This window comes from Passer domesticus, chromosome 6 (genome assembly GCF_036417665.1).
Source record: "Passer domesticus isolate bPasDom1 chromosome 6, bPasDom1.hap1, whole genome shotgun sequence".
NCBI classification, from domain to species: domain Eukaryota; kingdom Metazoa; phylum Chordata; class Aves; order Passeriformes; family Passeridae; genus Passer; species Passer domesticus.
In genome coordinates, this window is record NC_087479.1 from 1,894,096 (window position 1) to 1,908,708 (window position 14,613).

At 48.1% G+C, this 14,613-nt stretch overlaps 1 protein-coding gene across 2 annotated transcripts; it reads right to left on the minus strand.

The window, feature by feature from the left end:
• Nucleotides 1-1,296: 1,296 nt before the first annotated feature.
• L2HGDH (L-2-hydroxyglutarate dehydrogenase) lies at nucleotides 1,297-14,506 on the minus strand. 2 transcript variants are annotated; one of them, XM_064422799.1, is made up of 10 exons: nucleotides 14,318-14,506; nucleotides 13,196-13,311; nucleotides 11,552-11,703; nucleotides 9,657-9,788; nucleotides 8,913-9,075; nucleotides 8,350-8,384; nucleotides 7,094-7,261; nucleotides 5,619-5,776; nucleotides 4,604-4,735; nucleotides 1,297-3,901 (listed from the first exon to the last, which is right to left on the minus strand). In XM_064422799.1, the coding sequence occupies exons 1-10, from the start codon at nucleotides 14,386-14,388 to the stop codon at nucleotides 3,706-3,708; spliced, it is 1,323 nt and encodes a 440-aa protein (XP_064278869.1). In that variant the 5' UTR covers nucleotides 14,389-14,506; the 3' UTR covers nucleotides 1,297-3,705. The 2 variants fall into 2 exon arrangements, with proteins under 2 accessions (XP_064278869.1, XP_064278870.1); XM_064422800.1 differs by having other exon boundaries at nucleotides 13,196-14,055; nucleotides 14,318-14,430.
• Between the last annotated feature and the right edge of the window lie 107 nt (nucleotides 14,507-14,613).

Consider the following 14,613-nt stretch of genomic DNA (forward strand, 5'->3'; position numbering starts at 1 on the left):
TTTCTTCTCCCTGCTTGGAGCCTGTTTTCTGCAAACTCTTCTCCCCACCCCGAGGCAATTTTTCTCTCAGCCTGGAGCCTGTTTTCCTCCCCAGCTGGAGGATGTTTTTCTCCCAGCCTCGAGGCAGTTTCCCCCCTCTCTGGAGGATGTTTTCCTACCTGCCAGCAGTTTCTCTCCATACCTGGAAGGAGTTTCTCTCCCTCTCTGGAGGCAGTTTTCCCCCCTGCTCCAGAGAACACCATTCCCTTCACCCACTCATCACCCAAATCCAGATAAATTTCCCCTCATTTCCCTCCTGACAGCACAATATTCAAATCTCACACTTTACATTCCCTCCACTCCCCATTTGAAGACTTGTCCACAGAGGGAATGGATAAATTAAACCAAAAGGGAAAAAATGTGCCTTCCTGCCAGTGAAACAGTGATCCTTCTTTGTAAGATTTCCCGGAGGAGCTGATGCTTCCAGAGGCACAAACTGCTCCTTCTGCTCCGTGGCTTGATCCTCCTGCCCCACCAGAGCAGCTGGGAGGTTCCCAACAAAATATTTCTATCTATATCTAATGTGTATGTGTTATAATACATCTGTAATGTATGTATAAACATAAGTCATGTATGTATATATATGTATCTATATGTATTTGTAGCTATTCTATCTAAAAATATCTATTTCTGTACTTATATTCTTTCTATTCATTTCTATTTCTATTTTATACGTGTTCCTCAAACCCAAACTGTGAGCAAAAAGGAAAAGTAATGATGGGATGATGGTGGCACAACCCACAGAGCCACAGTTCCTCCTCCTTCCAGAGTCCAGGGCTGACCTTGCTGGGCACTGCTGGGATGGAATATTGGGAAGGAATTCCCTGGAAATGTCCCAGCCCAGCTGGAGAGAGCTTGGAGCAGCCTGGGACAGTGGAAAGAGTGGGATGGGATTTAAGGTCCTTTCCAACCCAGACCAGCCTGGGCTTCTATTCTGTAACACTTCTGGGGAACACACGCTGTTTGTCCAAGTATTTATTCAGAGTTTCAGGAATTCTCATTCATCCCACCTGTCCCAACAGGCCCAGATCAGCCTGAGGAGCAGTCCTGTCGAGTGAGGAAGAGCTGTGAGCAGCACAGATAAGATAATTTAGGAGGACAAGTCTGGTCATGAGTCCCCCTCCTGGGGTGATTTCTGTTTCACAGAGTGATACCCTGCCTAATTCAGCTGAGAATTAACAAACTCCAGTGACACTTTTCTCTGACTCAGGACAAACACACAGATTTTACAGCATTAAAAAAAAAACCCACCACTCATTTTAATCATAAAAGGCACGTTTATGAAATCATCAAAGTGAGGCTTATTTGGAAAATAAATTAATACATTTTCACACTTTGTGAGCAACAAGATTGATGCCTGAAACCCTGGTATCATAATCTCTGAACTTACTTTTATAACAAAAGTGTAAAACTTCTATCTCTGAAAATATTTCTATTTCACAGAATGCCACATCAAGGTTCATAATTTAATTTTCTAATAAACTTTACCCCCAGTCAATCATCACCTGAGAGGAAAAAGCAGTGCACAGGGAAATGCTGACTCAGGACTCCCCCTGGTCTCTGTCTGCTTTGCATTTTAATGTTCTTTATTCTGTTAATACATGTCAGGGCCACACCCCACGTGGGAGGAAGTGGCTTTTGCAATCCTTTTTTAGGATTTACTGTTGATAGGCAACACTTCTGGCAGGGAGGGAAGACAGGATGGTTCCACTGTGGGAAGTTTTACACAGCCCTGTGCATTGGAAGAGCTGGAACAGCTGAATCTCTGCCTGAAGTGACCAAAACTTTGCTCTGAAAGGGTTGGTATTGGATTTCCAGCAGTCAATTTGCTGGTAAAGTAGATGTTACCAGGGAAAAAAAAAAAAAAAGGAAAAATAATAATAATAAAAAAAGGCAGATTAAGCCCTTTTTCCCCTCAAAAAAGTGTCTCCAATCCATACAGTTAAATCAGCCTCAGAGCTGCCCTCCTGTCCTAGCTCCCATCAGAGAAGCTCAGAAAAGAACTTTTAAAGGAAAAATTAATGTCCAATTTTCTGGTTCAAACTCTCCACAATTATCTGTGCTACCCAGAGCTGTTATTAAATCCTCAATACTTTGTCCCTGAGGCCACAAAATTCTGCTTGACAGCAATTCTGCAGGACACTCCCAGGTGCTCAGCTCAGCACTGAGTTTCCCTCACCTCTCCCTGCACACAGACTCCTCCAGGTGTGTCTCTGATAAAAATTGGGTATCCAGGGAGTTCAGAGCAGTCACCAGCACTGTGTGAGCCCCTCCTGTGCTCAGGGAAAATGGGAAACCTTCCTGATTCATCCCTGCTCAGGCTCCAACAGCAAACATGACTCAAGGCAGGTTTCTGGAGCTGCCCTCCCTTCACGTTTCCTGCTCCAAAGACCATTTTCCCTGGATTGCTCAACTGGCTGGACAAAGATCAGCTCCTTTTGCATCATCAGCATTCCAAGGAAGAAACCCAAATGCACTGATGAAGGTTCTGATCAGTGCTGACTTCCCAGCTGTAAATGAAATGAAAAGTGATTGTTTGTACCCATATTTTGATTTCTGCTCTATAAAAAAATACAGACAGTGATCAGACAGAGTACCTGAATTGCAGATCTGAATTGACTTGGGTTTGGTAACCCTCTTTAAGCTTATTTTTCTGTGAAATACTCTACATTCATGTTGAAGGCTCTGAATATTGCTCTCAGTCTCTGACCAAAGCCTTGAATTCCACATCAGCAGGGCCCTTAAGCAGGGCTCATCCTTCTGCTCCATCACTTCCATGTCATCCAGAGGGCTGCACACTCCAACTTCAGTGGAATCAGAGCCCTCACAGAGCCACCCCACACTCGTGGATTTCCAGACCCCTCTGAGGAGGCAGCACTGAGCACAGGGACAGCAAATCCAGGTGGAAAACCCCACACAGAGGGATCCACGTGCTCTGCACAGCAAATCCAGGTGGAAAACCCCACACAGAGGGATCCATGTGCTCTGCATGGCAAATCCAGGTGGAAAACCCCACACAGAGGGATCCACGTGCTCTGCACAGCAAATCCAGGTGGAAAACCCCACACAGAGGGATCCACGTGCTCTGGACAGCAAATCCAGGTGGAAAACCCCACACAGAGGGATCCACGTGCTCTGCACAGCAAATCCAGGTGGAAAACCCCACACAGAGGGATCCATGTGCTCTGGACAGCAAATCCAGGTGGAAACCCCCACACAGAGAGATCCATGTGCTCTGGACAGCAAATCCAGGTGGAAAACCCCTCACAGAGAGATCCACCACACTCTGCACAGCAAATCCAGGTGGAAAACCCCACACAGAGAGATCCACCACACTCTGCACAGCAAATCCAGGTGGAAACCCCCACACAGAGAGATCCATGTGCTCTGGACAGCAAATCCAGGTGGAAAACCCCACACAGAGAGATCCATGTGCTCTGCACAGCAAATCCAGGTGGAAAACCCCTCACAGAGTGCTCAGCCATGGCTGCTCCTGCTCCGGCCAAACCCTCCCCACGGTGCCGCCCCAGGAGCCGTGGGCACACAGCACTGCCAGGGCTGCTGGGGCACTGCCTGATGCTCTGTGTCCTTCGGGAGGAGTGCCAGGCTGCGGAGGGGCAGCAGGCAGGGCTCCCGGCGGGATTCCCGGCGGGGTTCCCGGCGGGCTCAGAGCTGGAAGCGGCGCTGGGCCTCGTCGGCGATGGCGGCGGCGATGGCCAGCGAGGAGGTGGCGGCGGGGGAAGGAGCGTTCCTGACGTGCAGGATCCTGCTGCCCACGGCCCCCGAGCCCCCGTCGAACACAAAGTCATCCACCAGGTTGCCCTCACTGTCCAGGGCCTGGGCTCTCACACCAGAGGGACCCCTGGAAAGCAAGGGGGAGCAGAAGGAAAATGTTATCCTGAGTCAGGGAAGGAATTCCCTGAGGTGTCCAGGGAGACAGTGAGGAGGGCAGGCAGTGGAGACAAAGTTTGGGAGTTTTAACACTCAGGAGGCAGAGTGGGGGTATCTGACAGTCATGGGATCATTGAGGTGGCCAACCTGTGAGCTTAAACCCCACCCAGTGCCACCTCTGCCATGGCAGGGACACCTCCCACTGTCCCAGGTGCTCCAAGCCCTGCCCAGCCTGGCCTTGGGCACCGCCAGGGATCCAGGGACAGCCACAGCTGCTCTGGGCACCCTGTGCCAGGGCCTGCCCACCCTCACAGCCAGGAATTCCTTCCCAATATCCCATCTAACCCTGCCCTCTGTCAGTTTGAGGCCATTCCCCCTTGTCCTGCCCCTCCAAGGCTCTGTAAATAATCCCTCTCCATCTTTCTGTGGGTTCTCCTCGAGTACTGCAAGGCCACAGTGAGGTCACCCCAAAGCTTCTCTTCTCCAGGCTGAACAAACCCAAAATTCTCAGCCTTTCCTGCATCCCCCTGATCATCCTGGTGCCTCCTCTGGACTGAGGAGCTCCAGGCAGCTCCAAGGTTCTGTGTCATATTTTGGTGGAGGAAGGGACTAAACCCCTGCCACGTTTTCTGCTGTTCAACCAGGAGATTTCCCAAGCAGAAGTTTCCCTTACCTGAGAACATCGTTGGTGGTGACCTCAGGGATGAACTTCTGCAGCTGCCTCACCTGGGCACTGAGGGAAAAGGCTCTGTACAGCTCCCCCAGCCCGTAGGACACGTTCCTCAGCACCAGCTTCCACAGCCCACTGCAAGGGGAGAAACAACTGCACGGGGGGAAAATCTGCCTCAAAATGCACCAGGTGCAGCTGCTGCAGAAGGCAGCAAATGCAACTGCAGGGCACAAGTCCCCATTCCCAAAATCAGGAACCACATCATGCTTTGTGTTTGAGAAATGCATGTTTGTCCTGCTCTGCTTCAGCAAACCTTGCTCACAGAGCTGTGGCATTGAATTAATTCTGAATTCCAGGCCTGGAAGTGTTCCAGGACTTGATGAGCTTGGAGCAACCTGGGCAGGGACCCCTCCCACTGTCCCAGGCTGCTCCAAGCCCTGTCCAGCCTGGCCCTGGGCACTGCCAGGGATCCAGGGGCAGCCACAGCTGCTCTGGCAATTCCCAGTTCCCAATCTCCCATCCATCCCAGCCCTCTGGCAGTGGGAGCCATTCCCTGTGTCCTGTCCCTCCATGCCTTGTCCCCAGTCCCTCTGCAGCTCTCCTGGAGCCCCTTCAGGCCCTGCCAGGGGCTCTGAGCTCTCCCTGGAGCCTTCTCCTCTCCAGGGGAACATTCCCAGCTCTCTCTCCCAGCCTTTCTCTGCTCCCAGCACCCTCTGCAGGTATTTAATGATGCTGTCAGAGTTAATTAAGTGATCACAGTGCAAACCAAGCCTGGAATGGCTCCACCAGCACCTTCCAGGGAGCAGCCACATTCCCAGACTGGCTGAGACATGTCCTGGTAGCAAATTCAAATATGAGACCACACAAAGTCAAATATCCTGGGGAAGTCCACCCTTATCAGCACAAGTGTCTTTAAACACACCAAAAACGTGGGAAAAGCAGGATTTTGGGCAGGAAGTGGCTGCCATGGCTCACATTTCAACAGGAGCAGGCAGCAGACACAAACACAAGGCATTACCTGTAGGTCACAGCATCCAAGAAGTCTCCAGGGCTGAAGTCCAAGAGTTTGTAGCCCTCTCTCTTAAAGGCCAGCACTGCATTAGGGCCAAGCCAGACACTGCCATCCATCCTGGGAGTGAAATGGAATCCCAGGAATGGGAAACGAGGGTTGGGGACCTGAAATGGGGCACAGCAGTGAGCAGAGCTCTTACTAACAGCAAATTTGCCATTTCATTTCCAACCACAGCAGCAAAACTCTGAGTCACAGAACCTCAGCATTGGCTCTGAGCTGGTTTTGTTGCTTGTTAATTGTGCAGGTGTCATTAATTAAACCACTGCAGAACAGAGCAGGGCCAGGTATAGCTGAATTTTAGGGAAAATGAAAACAAATAACAGGGGAAAAAAAGTCCACATGATTTCTCAGGACATAAGGCAGTGACATCCTGATTTTATTCACCAGCAGCAATTACACTGCAATAAAATAGAATACAACATATTAGGAAACAAAATATTTTGTGTGTACAAACCAGCCTGAACATAGCAGGCCTGGTTAATGCTAATAATAATGCTAATAATAATAAATCTGCATGTTCTTTTTTTGTTCCACTCCCTCCCATCCCAAGACAGGATCCTGAATCACTCCCAGGTGAGATCAGACAAACAGCAATGCCCAGCATTCCAATTTTCCTAAAGTTCCAGTCTTTAGCAGGCAAAGCTAATCTCATATTCAGAAAATCAGTATTCAAATGGACAGAATTAGTTAAAATGCTGCCCTAGGAATTCTCTCCACTTGCTCTGTAATTACATTTTCTCTCTGGGATTGCTGCTCTCCATCCCATTATTTGTCTATATCAGGTGGTAGAAAGGTTGTTCCCTTTTCTCCCACGTCTGTTTTTAATGACAAAATCAGCTAATTCAAAAATAAGGTTGAGAGGAGAACACCTAAATCTGAGTGTTGGGTATTAGCACAAGAGATGAAATCCGTTATCAATAGTTCATCACAGAATCCCAGGATCACTGAGGTTGGAAAAAACCTCCAGTGTCATCTGTGAATTTCCTGAGGGTACAATCAACCCCTTTGTCCAGATTATCAATAAAGAGATTAAACAGGACTGTTATAACTATTTAAATAATTTACTGTCATCTCTCCCTGATTTCTGAATCCTGCCTACAGATTCATTTGGGGCCATACAGAGTTTTCTGGATATGTGGCAATGTGATATTCCATCTTTTCTCTATTAAGTAAAAAAACCCCAAAACTAAAACCATAAACAAAACAACTGGCAATAACTTCCCACGTGGTACTTCCATGTTTTCCTCAATCAACCAAAAAAATTAACAAAAAAATAAACAAAATCCAAGCTGCCCTGCCCCAAACCAACCAAATCTCCACCCACGTGTGTGCCTGACAGAAACAACCATGAAATTTTACCTTTTTTCTGCATTTTAGCAGCTCTTAGGGCACCTGGGACACACAAACCAGGGGGTACTTACAGGATAAATATTTCCCTTGACCAAGTAAGACTTCTCTGGCTTTAGCAGCAGGTAGTCCCCCCGGAAGGGGACGATCCTGGGCTCGGGGCTGCAGCCGCTGATCCCGGCCAGGCGGTCCGAGTGAAGCCCTGCACAGGTCACAACGTGCCCACAGGAGATCTCCTCACCCTGGGGGACCAAAACCACAGCAGAAGCCTGTTTATCTGCTAAAAAACCACCCTGAAAAACCCCACAGCCACTGATTTAAATAAATACAATTGATTTAACTTATTAAATTATTAAAAATTAAAACGAAAAATTATTTAAAACTTATTTTAAAATTAAATTAACTTATTTAAAACATTACATTTATTATTTAAAAATAAAATTTAAAACTTTTAAAATAATTAAAAAAAAATTAAAAATTAACTTATTTAAATAAGTTAAATAAGGATGTTCATTAATTTGACCCCACAGGGTGGGAGAAGCTCCACAAATTGACAGCACACAGGTATGGAGAGCTGCTAAATATTAAAACACCTTTACCATCTAAATAAATAAATAAATAATAATCAAAAACTATTATCTATTTTTTTAGCTTAGTATCTGCTTTTAAATACGATTCTTTTTTTTCCAACTGAAAAATATTTGCATGAAAAAAATACCAGTATTTGGTGGAAAAAATCTTAACAGATTTTGGAAGCTACTTTTTAATGAAAGAGCAAAAAAATAGGAGATAAAAAGCAGCAGAACTAAATTTAAAAATGACCAGAGGTGTTTTTGTTCAGATATTCCCTCCTGAAGGTGAACCACAGTTCCTGACTTGCAGGAACAGCAGCTGTCATGCACCTGTTTCACTGAAGCAGTTTGATGATAAAATGATAATAAAATGATGCTAAAAGCCTCCTTATCATTTTATGGATGCCAGAGCCCAAAAGTAAACATGAGAATTGGTGTTTGTCACCAGATGAACAAGTCATAAAGGAGTTCTTGCAAGCACAAGCATCAGATGTGCAAATAAAGCAGATAAAGGATGGTAAATGTTAGGCAGCAGAAAGATACAGTTTAATAATTTACATCATTATTATTATTATTATTTATTTGAACATCCTCACTGTTAAGAACTGATTGCAGTTGTTCTATCAAACTGATCACGTTGCTGAACAGCAACTTTTTAACCTTTTTTTTGGATATTATTAATTCACCAGGGAAAAAAAAAATTAAGAAAAGGAGAAGCAGCTTCCTGGAGGGAATGAAGAGTTCTTTTTCACCCTTACCTTTTTGCTCCTAACAATGACTGGGTATTTCAGCCCTGAAATGGAATTAGACAAGAGAGGGAATTACTAGAACAAGCAAAAGAGAGCTGACAGAATAAACAGCTTGTCACCAGGAAGGAATTTTCCTCTGGAATATCTTCCAAGCTATGTAAGAACTACTCTTGTCATAATTAATGTTGTTGGACATGACTATTTATTAATTAATAGGGGTTTTTATTCTTCCCTCTGTGTGCCAGCACAGATCCAACCTGCCTTCAGGATAAGGAAAATCACTATCACAAGAATAAACATGCAAGATTCAGGTAAGTCTGATTTTAAGAGGAGAGAACAACTTTATTTCTCCATTTTACTCTCACTTTCTTCCATCAGTTTTAAATGTTTCAGCTGAAGGGTGACCTGCCTGCATAAAAACCCCAAGTGATTTTGCTGAATACTCTCACCAAGATAATTTTGCCTTTTTTCTCATCCCTAGGAGACAAAAAAAAATCAGAAATGTCATTTTAGTTAAAATAATTGTGTTTTAACTGAAGTTAAAATGGAGGGCAAAAACCATCCAGCCTTACCATCCTCACTTTCTGCAGAACTTTCTCTGGCCATCTCCATGTTTGTGACTTCAAAACCAGTCAGGATTGTCCCACCTGCTTCCTGGAAGTCCCTGGCATAGGACTGGGCCACTTGCTTGTAATCCACAATGCCAGTGTAGGGAGAATCAAGGGCCATCAGTCCCTGCAAGGGTTGGGAGACAAGAGAAGGGTGAAGGTTGCAATATTTCACCTGGAATATTGCACTGCCCTGAGAAGGGAGTGCTGCTCCCTCCCCTTGGGCTCAGCTGGATCTGGAACACTCAAAGGATGCTTTAGGGAGCAGATCCAAAATGTTTACAGGGAAACAAAAAGATTGAAGAAGATTCTTTTCCAGAAAATTTCTGTCTGTACCTACAGCCACTCCTAAGTGACACAGCTGCACCAGAGCAAGCTGCCAGCTGAAACAGCACAGGGAATTCATATCCAGCTTTTCCTTTCAAACAAACACAGACTGATCAGTAACAAATCTGTGCTCCACAAACTCCACACATTCCTCCTGCTGTGAAAATAAACAGAACAACCACACCAACTGCACTGAAATGGGCTTGATCCAAATCCACTTTTATGGATGGGAAGGAATTTTCAGGCTCTTCTGAACTTGAACCTCAAGGCCAGAAAAGTATTTGTGTTAAATTAAAATATGTTTTCACCTGAGAAACAGCTCTTACAATTAGATTTAGAAGCTCTTACAATTAGCTAATTAGAAGTATGGCAAATCCTTACCCTGCAGAAGGGCTCCTTCTCCTGGATTTCCTTGGCTCCAATGAGTTTCAGCCCTGGAACATTGTTCTGCAGCCCCCTCTCATACAGAGCTTTGAGCCTTGGAATTTCATCCTGTTCCACAGCCACAATCAGCTTTGGGAAAGGAAAAAAGGCACAGCAGTGAGCAAAACAAACAGGGCAGGTTTGGCACCAAGCACAAGCAGTAGGGAATGAGTGAACAATGAATCCGGGGGGTGAAAAATGGCTGGTGCCATTAATTGCACAGAATTCTGTTGATGAGGAAGCATCATGTCACAGAGAATTCAAAAATAAATGCTAAACTGTAGTTTGAGTTACAATCAATTGACAATATTCAGCCTGAGACTACAAGTCTGCAAGTGAGAGAGTTTGAATTTGAAGAACCACTGGGATGCTTTCAGAAGCAAAACAACTCAACCCAAGATGAACAAACCTCCAAGAGCTCTGATAAGAGAGTGAGGACATGTTCTGACATGGCCTGAGTGGAATTGTACCAGTTTCACTTAACCAAGGACAGTCCTCAGCTATCACAGGAGATAAATGCAGACAGAATTACCTGTGCCAGCTTTGCACAGACCATGATCCTCCCAGCCAGCTCAGCTCTGGCACCTCACAGGCGTGAAGCTCTCCAAGCTCTAGGGAAAGTTGGTGAAGTTTCACCATTATCTTCCCTGGAATGAACACTGCCAGGGGAGTGTCATGAATCATGGAATTGTTGAGGCTGGAAAAGCTCTCTAAGAGTCCAACTGATCCTTCAGCACTGCCAAGGCCACCGCTGCTCCGTGTCCCCAAGTGCCACATCCACAGGGATTTTAAATCCCTGCAGGGATGGTGAGTCCAGCAGTGTCCTGGGCAGCTGTGCCAGGGCTGGACAAACCTTTCCATGAAGGAATTTCCCCAATATCAAAGCTAAAGCTTCATGGTGCAACCTGAGGCCATTCCCTCTGCTCCTGTCCCTGTTCCCTGGAGCACAGCCCGACCCCCCGGCTGTGCCCTCCTGGCAGGAGCTGTGCAGAGCCACAAGGGCCCCTGAGCCTCCTTTGCTCCAGGCTCAGCCCCTTCCCAGCTCCCTCAGGAATTCTCCAGCCCCTTCCCAGCTCCCTCAGCCTCTCCTGGGGCTCCAGACCCTTTCCCAGCTCCATTCCCTGCTGGGGACACACTCCAGCCCCTCCTGTGGCTTTGCTGTGAGGGGCCCAGAGCTGTCCCCAGGGCTGGAGGTGGCCCAGCACAGGGGACAGGCACTGCCCTGCTCCTGCTGTTGGTACAAATACACAAATCCAGCTCGCCCAGGCTCCAGCTGACCCCCTCAGCACAGGAGCTTTGAGCAGGCTGTCCCCTCAGGAGTGCTGCTGCACAGATCCACAGTGCCACCCTGTGCCCAGCGTGGCAGCACAGGGAGCACAGCTCCGAGAAAAACCATGGAATTCCAATTTATCCCTCAGGGCCAAAACCTTGGGGTGAGGATTGAGAGTCCTGTGGAAACAGCAGCTCAATGAGAGGTGGAAAACCTGAACAGGAACCTGCTAGGAACACCTGGGACATGGACACAGACTCTGTTTCACTGAGCCTGAGCACACCTGGAATGCCCTGCCCAGCCCTGCTTCTCACCTTGCACCAAAGACACACTGAACTAAAAATGGTTCAGAGCATGAAGACAGGCTGGGGAGATCATGAAAAACCTTCTCTCAAACTGAGACACATCAGCAGGAGGGGATGATTTGGGGGCAGGAGGGGATTATGTACATTACACACATATTTTTATATAAATTATGTGCAACTTGGAGAGTGTGGAGAAAAAGCCTATGCCACATGTGGTACCACACATCACACAGCCTCAGCTTCCAAGGTAGAGCAGGGAATCCCAGGAATTCCTGTACCTTCCCACACTGCTTGTAGGGGATCCCCTTCTGGTCACAGTATTTGTAGCACAGGGCTGCCCCCTGCACGCAGAGCTTGGCCTTCAGGGAGCCAGGAGTGTAGTAAATCCCACTGTGGATCACACCACTGTTGTGGCCACTCTGGTGATGGGCTAAAGAGAAAGAAAAACACATTGTTAGAACTCATTTGTTCCCACTTCATCACTTCTGCTGTCAGAAAAACGAGTTAATTGAGGTCCTACCTTAAATCAGCGTTATAAGAGATGATCAAGTGAGAGAACTGCACAATTAATTCCTCCCCTGGCCTCAAAAGGTTAGAGAAACACTGACAGTGCCAGCCCTGGTTAATGATAACCCATCACAGCCTACACTGTGCTGGATCAACAGGGAAAAAACCCAAAAACCACAAATTTTTCCTTCAACAACAAACCAATCAATCAAAACAGGCTAAAATTAAATTGAAAAATCCAATTTTTACAATGAAATGCACCCCTTATGGCCTCATCTATCATAGTATCTGTCCAATCCACAATTCCTTTGGACATGCTAGCAGGCCTGGGAGGGTTTTTCAGTATTTGTGAACTGGATTAGGCTGCTATTTCCCCTTTGCAAATAGATAAAATAGAGGTGGAAGATACCACAAACATTTTTACTGAAGTAATTTGGTCGGGTTCTTCTCCCTCTTTAAGGTGTGGGTGCCCAAAGGTCACTCCTGCTTGGCACTCACACAGCTGTGTGTCTTGGGGATAAAAAATCATTTTGTATCATTCATGGAACGTCTCAAGAGCAATTCATAGCCAGGCTGATGGAGCTATTTCAGACAAGATTTTGGGCTCACAGGTCCTGTTTGGGGTTAATCACTGATGTCTGTCCCTTGGGATTCTGGCAGCTCCATGCAGGACCTGCCTGTGCCCTCCCACAAGCTGCACTATTCCTTATCCTGGATATTCACCCTCCTTGTCCTCTGTCCTGCCATTCCCAGCCCCAGCAGTCACACTGCAGCTTGCACCAGCAACACCCAGCAGCTTGTAACTTAAAATTCCCAGTCTGCAGTCCCAGCAGAGAAGCACAGACTGGTGACAACCGCGCTGAAGGACACGTCCGTGGGACAAGGGTGGAAGAAATCCCTGTTAGGGGAGAGTCTTGGCACTGACATGCAGTCTCAAGCTGTGCCAAGGGAGATATAGGTTGGATTTTAGGAGAAGATTTTTCATGGAAAGGATGGTAAAGTTGTGGAATGGCTGCCCGGGGAGGTGGTGCAGCCACCATCCCTGGTGTGTTTAACAAAGCCTGGATGTGGCACTGGGGGCCAGGGCTGGGTTGAGCTCTTGGGGCTGGGTTGGACTCGATGGTCTCTCCCAACCCAGGGATTCTGTGAGAGTCATCACAGAATTCCAGGATGGTTTGGGATGAAAGGGACTTTGAGATCACCTCGTTCCACCCCCTGCCACGCTCAGGGACACCCTGCACCATCCCAGGCTGCTCCAAGCCGTGTCCAGCCCGTCCTGGGGATGTGAAATCCATCACCACATCAACAACAAGGGCAGCTGCTCCCCCACAGCCGATCCCTGCGCACAGGTATCCGTGGGATGCTCAGGCAGCGTGTCCCCTGCCGTGGGTCCCGGTCCCGGTCCCGCTCCGTACCCGGCTCCGGCTCCTTCTCCAGCACGGCGAAGGCCAGCGAGGGATGGCGCTGCACGAGCTCCCGCGCCGCGGCCAGGCCCACGATCCCCGCGCCCACCACGGCCACGTCGAACGAGCTGCGGGCACACGGCATCGGCACCGGGAGCGGGATGGGAAAGGATGGAAGGGACGGACGGGAGAGGGGATGTAAGGGAAGGGGATATAAGGGAGAGGAAAATGGGATAACGGAAAACGGGACAGGGGTGATTAATAATGTAAAGGGGAAAAGGATAGGGATGGCAGATAAAGGATATAGGGGAAGTGGATACAGAGAATATAGGGGATATAGGAGAGAGAAAGGGGATAAGATAGGGAGAGGGGATATAAAGGAAGAGGATATAAGGAATATAGAGGATATAGGGGAGAAGAAAACGGGATAGAGGAAAATGGGACAGAGGAAAGGGGATAGGGATGATTAATAATGTAAAGGGGGGAAAGACAGGGATAGCAGATAATAAGAGAATATAGGGGATATAGGAGATAAAAAGGGGACAGGAGAGGGAGAGGGGATATAAAGGAAGGGGATATAAGGAATAAAGGGGATATACGGGAGTGGAAAATGGGACAGAGGAAAGGGGGTAGGGGTGATTAATAACGTAAAGGGAAAAAGGATACGGATAGCAGATAAAGGATATATAGGAAGTGGATACAGAGAATATATGGGATATAGGAGAGAAAAAGGGGATAGGATAGGGAGGGGGGATATAAGGGAGAGGAAAACGGGATAGAGGAAAACAGGACAGAGGAAAAGGGGTAGGGGTGATTAATAATGTAAAGGGGGAAAGGATAGAGATGGCAGATAAAGGATATAGGGGAAGTGGCTATAGAGAATATAGGGGACAGAGGAGAGAGGAAAAAGGGACAGGGAAAGGTATGATATAGCAAACATAGAGGATATAAGAGAGAGGGACAGGGGATAGGGGAAGGGTGAAAGGATAGGGGAGAATTATACGGAAAGGAATAGGGGAAGTGGATGAGTAAAGCTAAGAACAGAGGGGCAGGGGAGAGGTTACGGAGACCAGGACAGGGACAGAGCCAGGGCTGGGGGCAGGTGCGGTGCCCGCCCCGCTGCCCCGGCCTCACCTGCGCCGCCGGCTCTGGAGCCGCCACAGCGCCGCGGCCGGGCCCGCGCGGGCCCTCAGCGCCAACGCCATCTTGGGGGCGGAGGGAGCGCCACAGCGCCTCCTCCTCTCCTCTCCTCCTCCCCTCTCCTCCTCCTCTTCTCCTCCTCCGGCTGCTGCCCCTGCCCCTCCTCCCGCTGCCCCTCCTGCTCCGCTCGGCCGGGCAAGGTCCGGCCGCTCGGTGGCGGGCAGCCCGGGGGCGGTGACGGCCCCCTGCCGCCGCGGGCCGCGCCGGGCTCACCGCCCCGCTCGGGCCCT

Bases quoted from the DNA above. Each gene is read 5' to 3' on its own strand.
- L2HGDH (XM_064422799.1), bottom strand. From the start codon at position 14,388: ATGGCGTTGGCGCTGAGGGCCCGCGCGGGCCCGGCCGCGGCGCTGTGG. The intron at 9,076-9,656 runs GTAAGGATTTGC...CAACCCTTGCAG, and splicing joins AGAAGGAGCCCTTCTGCAGG to GGACTGATGGCCCTTGATTC. The intron at 8,385-8,912 runs GTAAGGCTGGAT...ATTCCATTTCAG, and splicing joins TTCTGCAGAAAGTGAGGATG to GGCTGAAATACCCAGTCATT.